This window comes from Diorhabda sublineata, chromosome 11, assembly GCF_026230105.1.
Source record: "Diorhabda sublineata isolate icDioSubl1.1 chromosome 11, icDioSubl1.1, whole genome shotgun sequence".
Lineage (NCBI taxonomy): Eukaryota > Metazoa > Arthropoda > Insecta > Coleoptera > Chrysomelidae > Diorhabda > Diorhabda sublineata.
In genome coordinates this window covers 4,083,987-4,101,598 of record NC_079484.1, presented here as the reverse complement: position 1 = coordinate 4,101,598, position 17,612 = coordinate 4,083,987, and the positions used below count along the sequence as shown (strand labels likewise).

The 17,612-nt window shown below is 32.2% G+C and overlaps 1 protein-coding gene across 1 annotated transcript in view; it reads right to left on the bottom strand.

Moving 5' to 3' along the window:
• The window catches only part of LOC130450418 (uncharacterized), a 31,440-nt gene extending 15,193 nt beyond the window's left edge, over positions 1–16,247 (bottom strand). Inside the window, exons 1-4 of the mRNA XM_056788791.1 lie at positions 16,236–16,247; positions 15,128–15,506; positions 5,072–5,247; positions 1,431–1,731 (exon numbers count right to left, since the gene is read on the bottom strand). Of these exons, the coding sequence (XP_056644769.1) occupies positions 1,431–1,731; positions 5,072–5,247; positions 15,128–15,506; positions 16,236–16,247 (868 nt within the window). The remainder of the gene's footprint in view (positions 1–1,430; positions 1,732–5,071; positions 5,248–15,127; positions 15,507–16,235) is intronic.
• Positions 16,248–17,612: the final 1,365 nt, after the last annotated feature.

The following is a 17,612-nucleotide window of genomic DNA, read 5'->3' as shown; positions in this document are numbered from 1 at the left end:
GAGGTCTTGAAAGAAATATATAACGAGCCTAATACCATCCAAGCAGTCAGAGCTCAAAGAATAAGATGGTTGGGGCATGTATATAGAATGGATGCAAGCGGAATTATCGCGAGAGCGCATATAGAAGAAGAGTGAATCATAAGAAGAGACAGGCCCAAAAAGAAATAGATGTAGCATCAGATTTGAGAAGACCGGGAATAACGGAGTAGAAAGAAAGAATAAAAGATAGAGTTGGATGGAGAGGTATAGTAAAAAGAATTGAGGAAGATCACAACAGTTTGTAATAGTGAAAATTTAATGTAATCGCAAAATATTTGAGCATTTTTTTAAATCTAAAGAATACGACATGTCGTTTTGAATTGAATTCACTTCGTATTGTTTCCTAGCTTCATCTTCTATAGCAAATAAATGGGAGAATTAGTGACTGCTTCATCAAGATTTTTACTCAAAACCTAGCTAAAACACAAGTTAAATCACTTCGTTCCTATATAACAGTCGTAGACGGAATACCATGCCACTGATTTGTTTTTCTTTTGATTATTTGTGATTCGAAAACAAATGTACGTATATTTCGTCTTCTAATGCCTCATTGTCAGTCTTATAAGTCCGTTATACGAAACTGACAGTGCTGTAGACGATATTGATGTGGTAATGAAACCATAAAGTGCCTCTCGTAATTCTAAACAAATCAGTATAGCCGGGTTGTCATGAAATTCCACGTGAAACTTGAGAAACTAGAACAATCGAACAATTCTATTTCGATTTGTATCCCGCTGACATATTCTTGAGATGTGACCAGTACTTATGATAAAATTAGTCCAAAAAAGAAAGCGTCATGCATCCCGAAGGACTAAGCATAAATCTTTTCATTGGTTAGCCACACATCGAATTTGCAGCATGTTTTTTCTCCAACACAAATTTGGAAGTTGAATTTAGTTGAGGTTTTGATAAAAATAAAAAAAAAATTTTCATTCACATGATATATTTGTAAAAAACATACAAACTACTAGATTATATACATAATAAATCTATTAGATTACTAGTACAAGCGCAGAAGAAGAACAACATATAAACAAGAGTCATTTGGCATAGCGGTCGTATTCACAATTTAGTCCAAAAAATTCAGATCCAATAAATCTGACTTTCCTGGAAATGTATTCATAGATTATTTAGTACAATTCACACTAACCAAGTTCTTGCTTTAATGTAAGGCAATAAATTAGATAGCGCAACACAGCAGGAACAAGCCGAAAATAAAAATATGGCAGTCGTAGAGCTTCAATTCCCCTGTAACCCTTCGGGTATTGTACGAGTTACGTTGCTGCAACCAGTCGATTAACCTTTAATACCATAACCGTGATCTGAAATCAAATTTATTATAATTAATGACGAAACTCCGGGATACGGATTTAAAACAAAATGTAACTCACCATAGTATCCACCAAATTCATGAGCTGGTGGGACGCTGTAGTGTGCAGCAATGGCAGGAGAGATGACTTTTTGTGCAACTACTGGAGTAGCAGGATGGGCTGCGTGTCCGGATCTGGTTACGATAGCATTGAAACCATTATGATCATCGGCAGTGTATTTTACTGTACGTATTGTACCGTCTGGTTCTACTAAGGAATATTGTCCTTTGACAGTATCGCCGTCACGGTACTCAGATTGACTTTTCTGGTCTCCTGTGTGTCCATCAGCCACTCCATAATTGAACTGGTATTTAGGGTAGGCCTGAAAAATTAAATGATTCGAAATTTTTATAACATTTTCTTACAACATTGTGTTTTTCGAAATTTCCATGAACCTATGGCAATTTGGGAAGTAATATACAAAGAAGGAAATATACACTTTATAAGACATTGAATTTTGTTTCCGATAAATGTATAGGGATCTACCAGCAAGTTACCAGACACATGTAAGTGGAAATCTTCAAACGATGGGGCTAGTTTATAAATAGTGCACTGCCAAGTAAGACATATTCATGGAATATGGATTCTTTTATCTTCGTAATAAAAAAATGAACCAAACGGCTTGCGGAAAACTGGGAGGCAGACAAAAGAAAATATGGAAGCAACATTTTATTCGAGCTGAATCTAGTTCAAAAATCTGTTAAGCAACAAATGGAACAAAAACCAAAACTTAGAAGTCTCGGTGACAACGAGATTTCGCACGCCGAAAGTTTGGAAATCATTTTTAACGACGAGTCATATCTCATTTTTGACAGGAGTGAAATATACAAAAAGTTCAACTCAGAAACGCTGGCGTTATATTCTCCTGATCGTTCTTCAGCATACATTTGACTTTCTGGAAACTCTATAACCGCCAAAACATATGAGGCTAGATCTAGATTAATGCATCCTTGAGGAAATTTTGTCTTTTGCTGAGCTATGGCAACTGCTCATTATGCAAAGGACGTTGTGGCAGCTTTTGCAGAGTTGAACATTATTGAGAAGTATAGGAGTGTCCCTCAACTGAGTCCAATTGAACGTTTCTGGAAAAATTCGAAACGAAACGTATATTCTGAAGTTTGGCAAGCAGCTACAAATGAAGAATTGAAAAGGAGAATTTTGAATAAACTTTGGCAAATGTCAGATTCAGTATTTCATAATTTGAAAACAAAAATAAAGAAAAGCGACTTTAATAGATGCTGGTATTTAGAGAAATGAGTTTGACGTAATCCAGAAGGAAATTGGAAAGCAGTAGATTGTATATATGGATCAAATAATGATTGATTAGGAATATTATTCAATGAATGTTAATAATATTCAAAATTTTATTGAAGAAGAATATCCTCTTAATTGTTTTCTAAAGTACTACCATATAAAATGAGGAGTCTATTCCAATTCCAATTAAATTATCCGGATTGACGGATTTTGCTAATTTTGGTATCGAATTATTTGTGAAAGTCTATGGAAGGTTTAAAAGCCGAATGAATATCTAAATTCTCGGAATTAAATGAAAACAACAATTTTGTTTTTTCCTGATGTTTTTTAACAAATTAAATTTCGGAACGCAATCATATTTGACAATTGACAACCAAGTATATGTAGATTGATAAATCTTAAGTTTTGTCACAAATTAAATGTCTGAACGCAACCATAATATTTGACGTTTGACAGCCAACAAATATATCGATCCATTCTCTATGTTGATCGATACCTCAGACAAAGTATGCATTCGTCATCTTTGTGAGTGACGTGACGTGCGTGAGAACTTTCCTTACTTCGGTGATCATTTGCGATAGTCACATTTCAAGTTATGTGCTGATTTTTATGTTGATCTTTCAATTTTTATCACATTTTACGATGCCAAGAAGTCGACCTGACTTAGGTCGTCGCAGTCGATTAAATGTGTGAAGAGTTACTTTCGTGTTAACCGCACCGATGACCGGTGAGACAGAGAAAATACAAAGGATAGGATGTCTTGATCCCACGTATACCGATGATTTCAACGGATTTACGATTCGATTTTAAACGTTTACAATTTACGGTACGTCTGGCCTTGACGATGACCATAAATAAATCGCAAGGCCAGTCGTTGGAAGTTTGCAAAATCAAGTTGGAGTTTATCGCGCATGGAAAATTATACGTCGCGTGTTCGTGCATCGGAAAACCGACATCTTTTTTTATTTATGCACCCCAAAACAAATCAAAATAATAGTTTATCAGAAAGCTTTAAATTTATTCAAAGACTGTATAATTTTGTTTTGTAAGTAATTAATCGAAAATGATAATAAAACTTCATTCATTACGAGTAGTTTTTTAATAAGAAAAGGATTCCTTTTGTTTGTTTTAAGTTTTGGTTTTGTGTTTATCGATTCAGGCAGTAGGAAGTCAGTATCTACTAGAAAAAAAATTATTCCTAATTCCTTCTTAATTCGCTTTACTATTTTTATGTTGAGAAATGTGATTCAATTATATTTAATAGAATAAACGCACTATAAAATTGAAGATATGTTGAAGAAACGCAAATAAAAAGGTTAAAAACCTTCTTGATATTGATTATAGAATATTTCTGCTTCGTCGTGGAGAAAAGCGAACCATCAACTATATGAAAACTGAATATTAATCACGAGTACACATTTTTATATCATGAAAACAATATAAGTAAATGTGTCAGTTAAGGACGAGAAATAGTCCAGATATCAAAAGCATCAAAAACTGAAGAAAATATAAAAACTATAGACGAAATTGTTGTTTCAAACCTGCAATTGTCAATTAGAGTTTAATAAAGATTATTTGTAAATGAGGGAATGTCAATTGTCAAAGCGTCTCCATGCAGATCAGGATTGAATCGCTATAATTGTTACTGGAGATGAAATTTGAGTCTATTTCTCTATCAAACTTGTGATCATTATTTCTTCAGGGAGAAACAACGAATTTTGATGATGATATGCGAAGAAAGAAACAAACAGTTTTCTTCTTTATCGTGATGACCGTACTGCAAATCGTTCGCAATTCCACATGACCAAGGGAAATGTACTAAAAAGAAAATAATTAGCAGAATCCTTCCAGAAATACCACCAGTAATGGATTCAACTTTGAAATAATTACATTACTAGAGTAATTATGATCTTGTATTGTTAGAACTGATTCAGTTTTCATTCGTTTTTTCCCACTACGTTTTTTGTATTTTACAAACATTGACATACGTCTAATAACTTTGTAACCAGAAAACTAAATCTAGTGTGTGGAATACTATAACAACGTCTATTGAAAGTAAAATTTATTGAAAGTGAAAGACGAACATAATAAATGAGAAAAAGAAGATTCTTGATGACTTTAAGATCAAGGTGATATCGATCAACGTTAATCTTGACTTGGGTCAAGTTTAACCACATTAATTTCAATAATATGAAAATGCATTAGTGTTAATAGAAAATGAAATCCTTCAAAACTACGTAAACTAGAGTAGGTTCCGTCAATTTTTAGAACTAAAATGTAAATTTTTGGGAAAAATTTGTATCCCCCTGGGAGCTGCCCAAACATCCTTTGAATATAGTTCCGAAATAAATGAACCAGGAAAATGATTAGGTAGCAGAATCAGTAAAAGAAAGTATACTAATACTTACCGCATAATCTACAGCTGGAGCAGCTTTAACTACCGTCGCGGCTTGTTTATAAATTGTAGGGGCGGCATAGGTATGTGTCGTCAATGCTGGAGCAGCATAAGTCGGTAAAGCAGGGGCGGCATATGTAGATAAAGCAGGAGCGGCATAAGCGTGTGCAGTTAATGCTGGTGAAGCGTAAGAAATGGCTGGAGCAGCATAAGCAGGACTACCGATAAAACCATGCGACGAAACGGTAGAATAAGCTGTTGGGGCTCCCAAGAGACCTGCTTGTGTCGAAGCCACTAAAGCTATTAATAATATTATCTGAAACAAACAATCCAATACGTTTAAAAGTTTCGAAAATTATACTCAGATAAGTTCATAGTAAAAATATGAGAATATAATGTCTAAAATAGTTTCCACTTTATCAAAACTGTGAAAAAATCAGAAGTAGAGGAAGACCAAAAATTTTGGGGAAAAGGCCCAAAGGAAAAATGAGCTCAACCACTACGTCTTATATCCGTAAGGATATAAAAACGTTAAGATTAAAAACGATAATATTTAAATTATATAAAAACCAATGTTTACTGGTACTAGTTGTGACATAAATTCTAAAGTAATAAACAATTTTATGACATTTTTTTATGTAATTGGTTTCGTATAATTGAACTAAATTATTATAAAAATATCTGGGTAAATAGGTGACATTTTATTATTGATATTGGCATTAGAGAAATCTACCTTGACTCGATTAAATAATCACGGTATTATCAAGATATAATAATTGCTAATTATTCAGCTGAAACAGCAAGCAGGAGTTTCTTAGATATATATCGATTTAGGTCAATCGGCTACTTTTTTGCAAAATAATGGTCCAAATACTGAGAGTTAAGAAATTTAAGACTAAAACGACCAAGAGAAAAAGCTGGAAGTTTCTAAAACGGCTTCCGAGGAGTTTATTCAAAATTTGTTAGGCATTTTTTTGGAAATTTGTGGGTGTATGTACATTTTTAGAAGTAAATATCGATAACTTTAAAATGACTAAACGAATTTTGTGAAACTAGAAATCACTGAGAAAAATATTTCTTATAATACCGAAAACATCATTTGAATACGTCTATTCTAACCTAAAATATCAGCAATAAATATTCAAAATAATGTTTTCTTTGGAAAGATTTGCAGTACACTTGGAACTTGCAATGACAGTAGAACTGATTTATATTCAGTACACATTAGGGGTTAAGGAAGGCTTATTTGTTGATTTTTATTAATAAAACACCCGTACCGATAACTCGACAACATTCTTTTAAAAGCACCTCATGTTTTCCAAATAAAAACTGAGTTAATAATCGTGATAGTTTGGACGGCCAAAGTATCTCGTTCTTAATACCTAACTATTAGTACTTTCTCAATCCAATAGAAGCCCTGGAACGAAAAAACCTCAACTATATATATATATACAAATAATAATCAAGCTGTACTTGAATCAAATTGCGGTTTCAGACCAAATTAAAGAATGAAATGGTTGAGTTTCAGAGAAGAGAAGTCAGACTCCTTTTTTCAAAACATGTTGTATAATGTCGTCAAAGTTAATCGAGAATGTGATCTGGATACTTTACTTAAAATGAAGTACCTAATGAAGCGAAAGACTGCAATGAGTCGAGAGGTGGTGTTTACAAATAAGAGTTCGAATCGAGAAAGTCCGTGCATCATTTTTAAGTATTAAGAAGCTTCTTTAGCCACGACCTAAGCTTGAAGCTGAGAACACGAATGTTCAAATTCTATGTAGCCTATTTCCAGTTCTCTTGTATGGCGCTGAAAGGTTGGATTCTCAAAGCGAATTCAATATCCTAGATAGAGCTTGAGAGGTCAAAAATATGAGATCATAAAGCTCATTATTCAAGAAAAAACTGTAGGAAAAACATCTATTGAAAGAGAAGAAAACTTGGCGAAAATGAAAATGGTTTGAAGTCACATCATCTGACCTATTTAGGACCTCAGCTTCCAAAATCAAAATAGCCAACATCTGAAAACCTCCGAAATGAAATTGATAATGGAAGTTTTTTTCATTAGTACTAGTAAAAATATACTTATCAATTTTGAAAACTGTTTTAAAAAATTGGTATAGTGAGAAACTATATTTTTTTTAATCTTCACCAAATATTATTAGACACATTTTTTCTTTAAATTATCTTCATAACCATTTTCATTATATGCTTAAACGAAATATGGAATGAGAGAAATATATTTCTATTGACCAGGAGAATGAAATTTAAATGAGAATTGACAAAAATTATTAACCCAGCATCCCAAGATTATCAATAAAATTTGGGAGATGAATAACTTTAGTATGAATATGATAATTGCGAATATTTTTACTATCATTTAGCATTCCAAAATGTAAACTAAATCCTAAAAATAATTTTATAAAAAGAAGTTTATGAATGGACTGATATTTTTATGTTTCTAAATGTTCTTGATTCCAAGTTTCTTCTGTTTCAAAATTAGTTTTTGCAATAATTTTTTAAAAATAGATAAAAATTAACGTTTCTTTAAGTGTTTATCAAAATATTTTGATCTATGTTTTAAAAATTAGTAAAAAAACTAATTTTGAAACAGAAGAGATTTAAAATCAAGAACATTTAGAAACTTAAACATAGCAAAAGGTCTAAGAAATAAGAAATTGAAGAAATTAAACTGATATTCATAGCAAATTGAGTTTAAGGAGGCCCTACCTTGGTCAACATTATAAACTAACTCGAAATACAACTGCAAACGAACTTGTATTTGTACTGCACTAGTCAGCCATCCTGAACGGATCTTATATACTCAAAGTTACCCCGTAAATATCTAGCGTTGGCAAAACTTGTATCATTCAAGAAAAAAATCATACGTACAAGCCATGTTTGATTTTCAGGAGAAAAAAATGTATACGAAGCAGTAACTGGAACTCGAAAGTCTCCATAGTGTTAAGTGGTAGCAAGGTCGGTAATGAATCACATAATTTTTCCCATTCAACGGTACTAATGGGACTCAATTAAAATTTTTCATTGGGCGTGTCTCTTTTGTGATTACGGATTATGTGTATTTATAACAAATACGAGAGCGATTTTACGGAGGAGAGACGGTTCGGAAATGAGTTTAAGGATGAATCTTTTATTTTTTAAATTATCATACGCGGTTATCCTATCAAGGTGATTAAAGTGAGCCCCATCACTTCATTCACTACTTTTTCTATTATAACAAAATAATAACCGATTTGATGTTTTGTTTACACTCAACGCTATAAATTTAAAAATATGAAAAAACGCAACATCCAATGACCGTGTTGAATGTGTTCGAGTTATACATACACAATAACGTTCGGTTGATTTTATCCGTATCCGCTACGTTTCTAATGTCATCTGTCAAAATTTTACAAAAATTTGACAGGTAGATCAGAATTTATATTCAAAATAAGACAACTTTGATGAGTAAATATGAAGAATTTCGCGTGATAAAACAATTAATGAAACCGACGTAAATATTATCCTGAAAGTGCTCAGTTTCATGCAATGATTCGTGAGTGGTTCTCGGCTTTTATAAGAGGTTATGTTAGATCCTGAACGTGCATCTTATAAACAAACATTTTTACTATATTACTATCATGATAGTTTTCTTCCAAAGTCGAAGAATCAGTTCAACAATTTTCCGACCTTTCTGCGCCATTTTTATGAGACGTCAAAATAGTATTCTGTTTCAGCGATAACTTCCGTATTTAATTGATGGTTCATTAACTTGAGCATTTTTCCAGATTCGTAAATATCCAGTAATCACTGTGATAAATATGACGAATGCGATTTCACATTATATTTTGTTCATTTTCACCAACTTGGGACTTGTTAAAAGACAATTCTCCTCTTCTCCATATTAGACCATCTTTATTCAAATGCAATCCGTGCCATAATATGCATTATTAATCATTGTTGATTTGTCTTCCCTTCTAGAAAGAGTCTATCAATAATTTATCTACCAATCTATGAATCTAATCTTCTCAAATGACTACCATTTCGATTCAAGTGTATAGTTGTAGAAATATGTCACATCCAAGGTCATAAACTGAGACAAAAATTGTTTTTATTTTGACTAAATACCATTTTCCGACTCGTCAATTCGTTGGGTTGGGTTTGTGCTATTTTGAGCTCAAATTCTCATGTGAAAATTTGCGTATAATTTTGTTACGTTTCTGGTGAAACCGCCTCTTTTGGACATCATCAACCCCTGTAGTTTAAAAGATAGTACTGCAACGTCAGAATTATGATCTGCAGTGACCTCAATCCATCCCGCTGAATACTTATATCAATATTAAAAAAAAAGAGTATGTAATACCACGTATTTTGAATCGAAGAACCCACGATATTCATTAGATTTAGATTTCTAAGGATGGTTTTTTCAAAAGATTCTAGTACTAGACATTTGAATGTAAAACAGATCCTCAACATCATGTATGTAGTGCTAGAAAAGCTGTTAATGCTAAAGGAGCCAGCATCTTTGACTTCTCTGTTAAATTAACATTTACAAGTACCAAGAAAAGTTGCCATGTGATTTAAAACTGAACACAATGAATAAAATCAAATCTATAACAATTATATCAAGTCTAGAATAGATCTAGGTCTTCAATGATCATTGTAAACATAAATATCTTTGCTATTTCTTTCTGATTTCACTTTCTTTGGTATCATTGAGATTAATAAGTGAGTTTTGAAGCATTTACGCTTTCAATACGATCAAATTGTGACTTTTTTCACATATCGACAGCTAAAGGCTGTATCAAAAACAAGTGATGATCTATTAGCTTTTGATTTGATACACTATATCATGTAGATTTTTTCCTTACTATATAAATACTTCGTGAGTAGTTTTTCTCTACTTTACATTGGCTAATATTGAGAATTATTTAAAGTTAATTCCGAAATAAATACTTACGTTATAACTAATGGCAATTAAATGTCGTTTATTGGTTGTTGGCATTTATATCTTGGACAGAAGTCTTGAAGTCCATTCTTCCTTGCGCACTCACAATAGTTCAATAAAATGCTGGCTCTTAATTCTACTGGTTTTTCAACCACCTGCTTCCCGATGACGTTATTCGATTCTTGACGTGCTTCAGCTCTTTGTTCTTTTTCCTCGATAGATTTCGTTGACTTGACGGATTTTACAGATCTTACTGATGGAGCTGGAGAAGCTTCTCGAGGTGTAGCTTTACTTGGAACGTTTGGACTAAAATTTTTGCAATACAAAATTTCATGATTTATATGAGGTGGTATTATTTAGCAAGAATTAGATAATTTTTTATTCTGACCCTTTATTATTCTATATAGGAAATAGATGTACAAGAAACTAGTTCAAAATGTCATTAGTAGAATACCTTTTGGGAATTATAGGTGGCACCACTTCATTTATACTATTACTCTCAATATCTTTCCTTAATTTTGGCGGGGGAATTGGATTTTTTTGGGGACAATTAGGACAGCAACAGCAAGTTGATATATCCTCAACGTTTCTTTGATTGTTGGTATTGGTGTCACCGCCTCCGTTGGCTCGTGTACTTCTAACGCTCACAGCACTTTTGGTACTTCTTGAACTTCTAACACTCCTTTTACTTTGAACGCTTGTCACACTTTCCGAAGTTAAATCACAATTTTCGGCGTGTTTCTTTTCAGATGGTTTATCGGAATTAGTATTCGTCATTTTCCACACAAAAAAAATCAACGTACAAGAAATTTGGATAAGATTGACAAATAATTAGTTTTGACACTTTGATAAATCATCATCGACAGTTTATAACTACGGAAGACTTGATGTAACATGATTGCTGTTCATTTGAAAAAAAAATTCGTTTAATATGAATATTTAAAAGCATAATTCATCATTATTGTTCCCAAAACTTAGTAATGAATATAATTCTTATAAAATAATACAGATTGACATGATATGAAGAGATATTTTGAGTTTAAAAATTGATAATTTGCAATAAATGACAATGTAGTACTTTTTTCTTGATACGGAACCAGTCGGAGAGGTGTCGCTAGGATCGAACATTATCGTCAAATTTTTATACAGAGTGGCAGATCTATCGAGTATATAATCTTTTAAATTAGTACCGTGAAGCTTCATAAATAGGCGTGATCATGTTTGTGGATGGCTTTCGCAGGGTTCACGCCTATTCCCCAATCGAAGACATTATTTTGCCCCTCTTGACAGTTTGCTCCTGATTACAAAGGTATACGGACGTGTGCATTCGCTGCGTGCGTGAATGGAGTCACTGAAGCAATGAAATTGAAATGCTGAAATAGTTATATGTTGCTAGAGCAAACAGATTCAGAACATACCGAGAATGTAGATGGCGCGACTAGTGCCATGGATTCATGACGTGAATTCACGGCATTAATATGGAGCTGCCATACTATGTTAAAGCCTTTTGTATGACAGGAATTGTGGCAAAGCAGACAGGAAGTCTTTTAGCAGCTATAAACTTACGAAATAAAAACTCCGCGCTAATATTTTCAGGTATTTCCAGGTTTCAAGTTTGAAAGTTTTTCTCTGTTATTAAGGTCGAAGTTTATCCGGAATGTGACTAGTCTCCCAATAACTCATTTTCACTTTTAAATCACACATACTACTTGTATATAACTTTCCAAGTTACTACATTATCACTATAGACATTTTTTTTTCTTTTTGTGAGCTTCTTTGACACTTTTTTCAACTTGATGTTATTATTTGATCCAACGTCCATATTTTAGGAAAGATAAAAGTCAACTCGATCGCATTTAAAAGGCAATTTTGGCAGAATGACAAGATAGAATGGGTTCAAACATGATTCAACATTTAAGAATGTGATACATAGTATATGAAAATCGAACAGATACAGAGTGTTTTTTTGATATATACCTTTTTGGCTCTTTATGTGGCTTGCACATATCCTATTTTTACTGATTTTATATAACCCGCGTCATGAAACTTCAATTTTTTTTAATTCATCTCAATTCCAGCAGCTCAATTTCAAATTCCGTGAGCTCTTTCAAAAATTTTGATAGTTTTTACATTTAAACATTTTACATTTTTTCCCACATCCGATATTATAGTATTAACATTATACCCTTATAAGAGCCAGAGCCAAATCACGAGCATGAAGAAAGTGATTTAATGCAGTATATACACTTTCTTCTGGTTCTTCTTCGTTTTTATTTGTTTTGTAGTTCTTTCTGTGCATTAATTTGATCAAATTCGTTGGTAATTTCATTATTCCACGGGGGCATATGCTTTTTCCAAAATCCAATGTCGTTACTTTAGTTTTATGTTTAATTCAGTTTTCCAATTGCGAACTACAGCTTCGTTTTGTGAGATTTTTAAATCACAATTATTATGATTTCATATCATCATTGTTTAATAATTGTATCATATTTTTTGTTACTTACATGTATTTGCTTGGGTTGTTAACGCATTAGTTTACTTTTCTCACTGATATCAACTCTTATTTTTAGAAAATATTTCATTTAAATCACCGCATTTATTATAAAGTATATAAATATTTCTATCTTTAATTTTTTCACATAACCTCAAAATTTGTATGAAAAATTATTTTTGTCACAAAATTGGATGAGAACTGAACTTTTCGTATACACTGTAATTTTTTTGGTTTAAATATTCATTGTTTGACCCTATTTTAACTTAATATCGGTCGAAAATTGTCACTTTAATATATCGAAACTCGAATTTCGAAAATTTTCATCCTAGTACTATTTTTTTTGTTTAAAAAATTATCGACAATAGTCCAATAAGATTTTCAAGGACTTTTGGTAAATAATAACTCGAGTTCAGGATCACCTATCAGCTGATTAAGGATCTTAACTCCAGAACGAGATTTAGATTTATTTTCCGAATGTCACGTTCAATTTTCGGTGGAAATTTCAAATTTAAAACACGATATACAAAAACATCTAAGTTTTATCACTTTTTTGTGCGTTAATTTTTCCATCATATTCATTTAGTTGTATAATAGATTCTAGATGTTTAATATTATTGATCAGTTATCAAAGATTCACGAATTTTGCACCAAAGTTTAAAATGCCGAAAGTATCAATCAGATCATAGTTTCCGAAAAGTCCTCCGATTCCGTTTTTATTATTGCGAGCAAATATATACGCGACGTTAATTAAAGAATAATTTTTGAATTGAACATTGAAATTTTTCTATTTATTCTTTACCATAATTGTCTCTCCTATGTATCTGGGCGTACGGGCGTGGTTGTCTCATTATACAATTCGAACACATATTCACTTGACTTTCACTGAATCAACAGAATCATTCGATCATTTATTCTAAATCTATTATAAGAAATCTAAATTCTGTGCAATACTTGTTGGATTACAATTTTTTTTCTGTTGTTGTTTGATCGAGATCAGAATCAGTATATACTAAATTGTGATTTGTTATTGCAAAATAATTGAATATATAATATGAGTTAGCAAATCGTTAGTTATTATAACGATAGTCCTTAGAACTGAAATGATTTTCTTGATTTACTATAAATGAATACGTAATATAATACGTAATATAATAACAATGTTACGAACAAGCTCGCGAAATGGATCCTCAACTAAAATGGAATTTTAACATTCGGCGAATTCGCGCGGCGCCTTTGATTTAATTTTTTATAAACGACGGACGCGCCTTTGATAAGCTTTTTATTATAAAAGGCGGTTTAGTACAGTATTCCTCTTAAATAATTCCTAGGAAAGTTTATTTACCTATTTCTCGTGATTCTTTTTGTTCTAGAACTTTGTAGAATTCTATTTGTATTATATAAATAAGTTTATGAAGGGAGGTTAGTTTAGTTTTACATAATTAGTCGTAGCGAAAACAACCAATTAGTAAAAAGGATCGTAGAAATTGCTTAAGTGATATTTATAAGTTAAGTGTATCGTTTAGTGTGTAAATAAATTAAGAATGTAAGAGACAGTGTTTATTAATTCACCACACGAATAGAAAGAGTGTAAATAAATACGGAAAACGTTAAAATACTACCCATTAATATTAATACAATTTTCTATGCGTTTTATTCTATATTTTGAGCGCTTTTTTTTAAATACAGCAACAAAAAGGAGTCATTGTGTGCAAACTTTGCTCAAACAGCATTGTTGTCATTTAATTACAATCCTGACGAACCAAGCAAACGTTTAATAAATGCAACATTGAGCTGAAATTTCAGTCAGGACGTTAGTAGGCTTTTCATTATTGGAAATAGGAGCCTCAAAACTTCAAATTGAAGAAGAATTGAAATCATAAAGAGTTGGTCAGGTTAGTGGCATCCAATAGGATCATGTCTTGCTGCAAAAAGTTAGGCCTTCCAAGATAGGTAGACGAAGCTGTCCGCTAAGTACGTTCACAGGCTATAACCCAAACTAACAGATTATGCAAAAACAAATCGAATTTTTTTCAATTCTATATGTATCTTCCCCCTTCAAAATTGTCAATGTCCACTTATATTTGAGGATTAATCAAGAAAAAAATACCAAAGTGTCTAAGAAGTAAAAGTTGAATGGGAATGTGGAGGAATGGATTCAAATTAGTATTAAATAATCTTCTAATGAGCAATGTAAGTAGATTGCGTTACCTCAACCATCATTACGTATAGTATTGAGTGGAAATCATATATAAATCATATTCTTCTTACATTAAACTACTATAAATCAAAGCTTTTTGACAAAGATAACCGAATTCACTTCTACTGCAATAGCAGTAACTTTCTACGCCCAAGTGAACCTTTTGTAACCACTAAACATTGTATTATAGCAATCTTTTGATCAATGGACGCCTTCAATTCCTTCTCCCTTTCATTGGTAGATATATTTACAACTAAGAAATAAACTCATCCGAATAATTAAACTCATATATTCAACATATATATACAAAAAATATTAGGTACATAAGGAAAATCACTTTAATATCAGTATAAAAAATACAAGTCAGTTTAGTAATGTCCATGTCTACCGAATCCACCATGAGCTCCATATCCACCAACAGCGTAAACCTGTGGATGTACAGCATGTCCAGATTTTTCTACAACAGCATTGAAACCGTTGTGATCATCAGCAGTGTAATGAACGGTACGTAGAGTACCATCTGGATCAGCTACTGAGTAAGATCCTTTGACTACGTCACCATCGCGAACTTCGTGTTGGGTTTTGTGGTCTCCGGTATGGGGATCTTGTACTCCATATTGAAATTGATATTTAGGATGAGAGTAGTAGTCTTGATCGTGGGAGTATCCTCCACTTCCATGGTAATAAGTCGGAACGGGGCGACCACCGTAAGATGAAAGATGATTTGATACGTAGGAGCTGGAAAGACCACCACCATAACCGCCTAAGTATCCCGCATGTGCTGCTGCAAGGAGGACGGACACTGAGAAGATCTGGAAATTGAAAATTCGAGTTTAAGTAGAAAAATATAGGCGAATTCGAATAATATAATAACTGGAAGGTAAGTGAGTTATAAACGAAAATGAGAATCGGATTTTTTGGTATAGAGCCAAAGTAAATTGAGTTTAAAGATCGAAAAATTCAATTATAGTGCTGAATACGAAATGGAGAAAGTATTTATAAGAAACAATCTGTGTTATCAGCAGTATTAAAGATAGGAAATAGTGGTATGAAGGCTATTGATTGGGCTTTTATGTTGTGTTCTAGTCTATGAAATTTATGTGGAAAAAAGAGGGTGAAAGATATAAAAATATCATTGGAATAGAAAATAAACAGTTCGAAGACTGAATAGAAAAAAGAGAAAGGAAGGAAGTGGGGAAATGAGTTTGAAAATTGGGTTAAAAACAAGAGAAAAATTAACAAATATGTTGAAAGTTATGAAAAAATTGAATATTTGACACATAAATATGTAAATTAGGAAAAATAGAATCTGAAATATCATGCAGTTGACTAAAATGTATCAAAAAGAGAATTGAAAAGACGATAAGAATATTAATAATGAAATTTATTACCAAACAAAGATATTTCATATTTAAACTGTATAAAATTATATGATGAAATTTACTAATCTTCTTATTAAATTAAAAATCATGATTATACTGCTATTACTTCACATAACACTAATTATTCAGTTTTCACTTGAACAAAAGTAATTTACGCACCTTGGCAATCATGTTTATTGTTAATGCAAGTGTAGGTAATGTAGATATAAAACACTGACTGGATTGTTTAAACAAATTTTGGCTTTTATATCATTGTAACGGTTGAGTAAAACTCCCATGTCTTTCCGAAATATCATAACAATAACATAATGTTACAAAACTAAGAATGTGTCTGATGGCCTAGAATATTTTTTACCCAGACGCAAGAATTTGATATATTCCAAACTGTTCATATTCAATTTGAAAGCGTGGTTAGTAATATAGCACTTTGTACGATTTGATATACTCCATTGACTTCTTTAATATGGTATAATTTGCTTATCTGTTTCAAAATAATTAGATCGAAACAAAAATTCGTGTTATAATGCAAATTTACCACTCGTCGAATATCCCAAATTCCGAATGAGAAGAGTTCCTCATGAAAATTTAGTACGAATTCATCTTTCATGGGGGGATTTCTAATTATTACGAATCTCGTTAAATTTACCTCAAAATTTTAGAGAATTTCAAACCTAAAACGTTACTAATTTTTTTCATTATTTTTACAATCTATTCACAATAGAGCAATAAGTAAATATTTTGAATACTAAGTGATTATTTCTTATTGAGCAATAGTTACAACACAACTACTTTAGATCTAGGAACAAGACAAGTTTTGACAGGCTAAAAGAATAAAAGTATTGATAGAATTTTCATAAGAGAAAAGTGCGAGGTTTGAAATTCAGAAATTTTAAAGCTCTATTTTAAAATCTATCAACTCAGTCGTATATATTAGTTTGAGTCTACTTCTTATAATAAGTTAAAGTTGTTAAAAAATACTCAGTCATCAAATGCTTTTCAAATAGAAAACTTTCACTTTCAAATTATAATACGTGAATTGTCCCAGAAGTACCTGGTCTGACCTAGAGATGGCGGTAGTTGCTTGGAAAATTTCACTGTATTAAAAAGTACTCAATTCATACAGCATATGTTTCAAGTTGTTGAATGTTGAAGAAAATCCACAAAAAATTTGGACTTGAGAAAACTGTGTGCACGTTGAGTGCCGCTTTTACTCACGATGGAGCAAAAGCAGCGTCGTGAAGATGTTTCCATCGAGTTATTAGCAATGTTTTTAAGATAAAACGTGGGTCCATCACTTCATACCCGAAACAAAAGTATAATCAAAGCAATTGCCGCATTTGGCTAAGAAGAAAATGTGGTTTCATCAAGACAACACATCAGCTCACACATCCGTTATTACAATAGCCAAAATTAATGAATTAAAGTTGGATTTGCTTCCTCGTGCACCCTATACGTCAGATCTATTCCCCTCGGATTATTTTCTGTTCCCAAACTTCGTAAAATTGCTTGGAGGTCAAAGATTTTTCAAGATGAAGA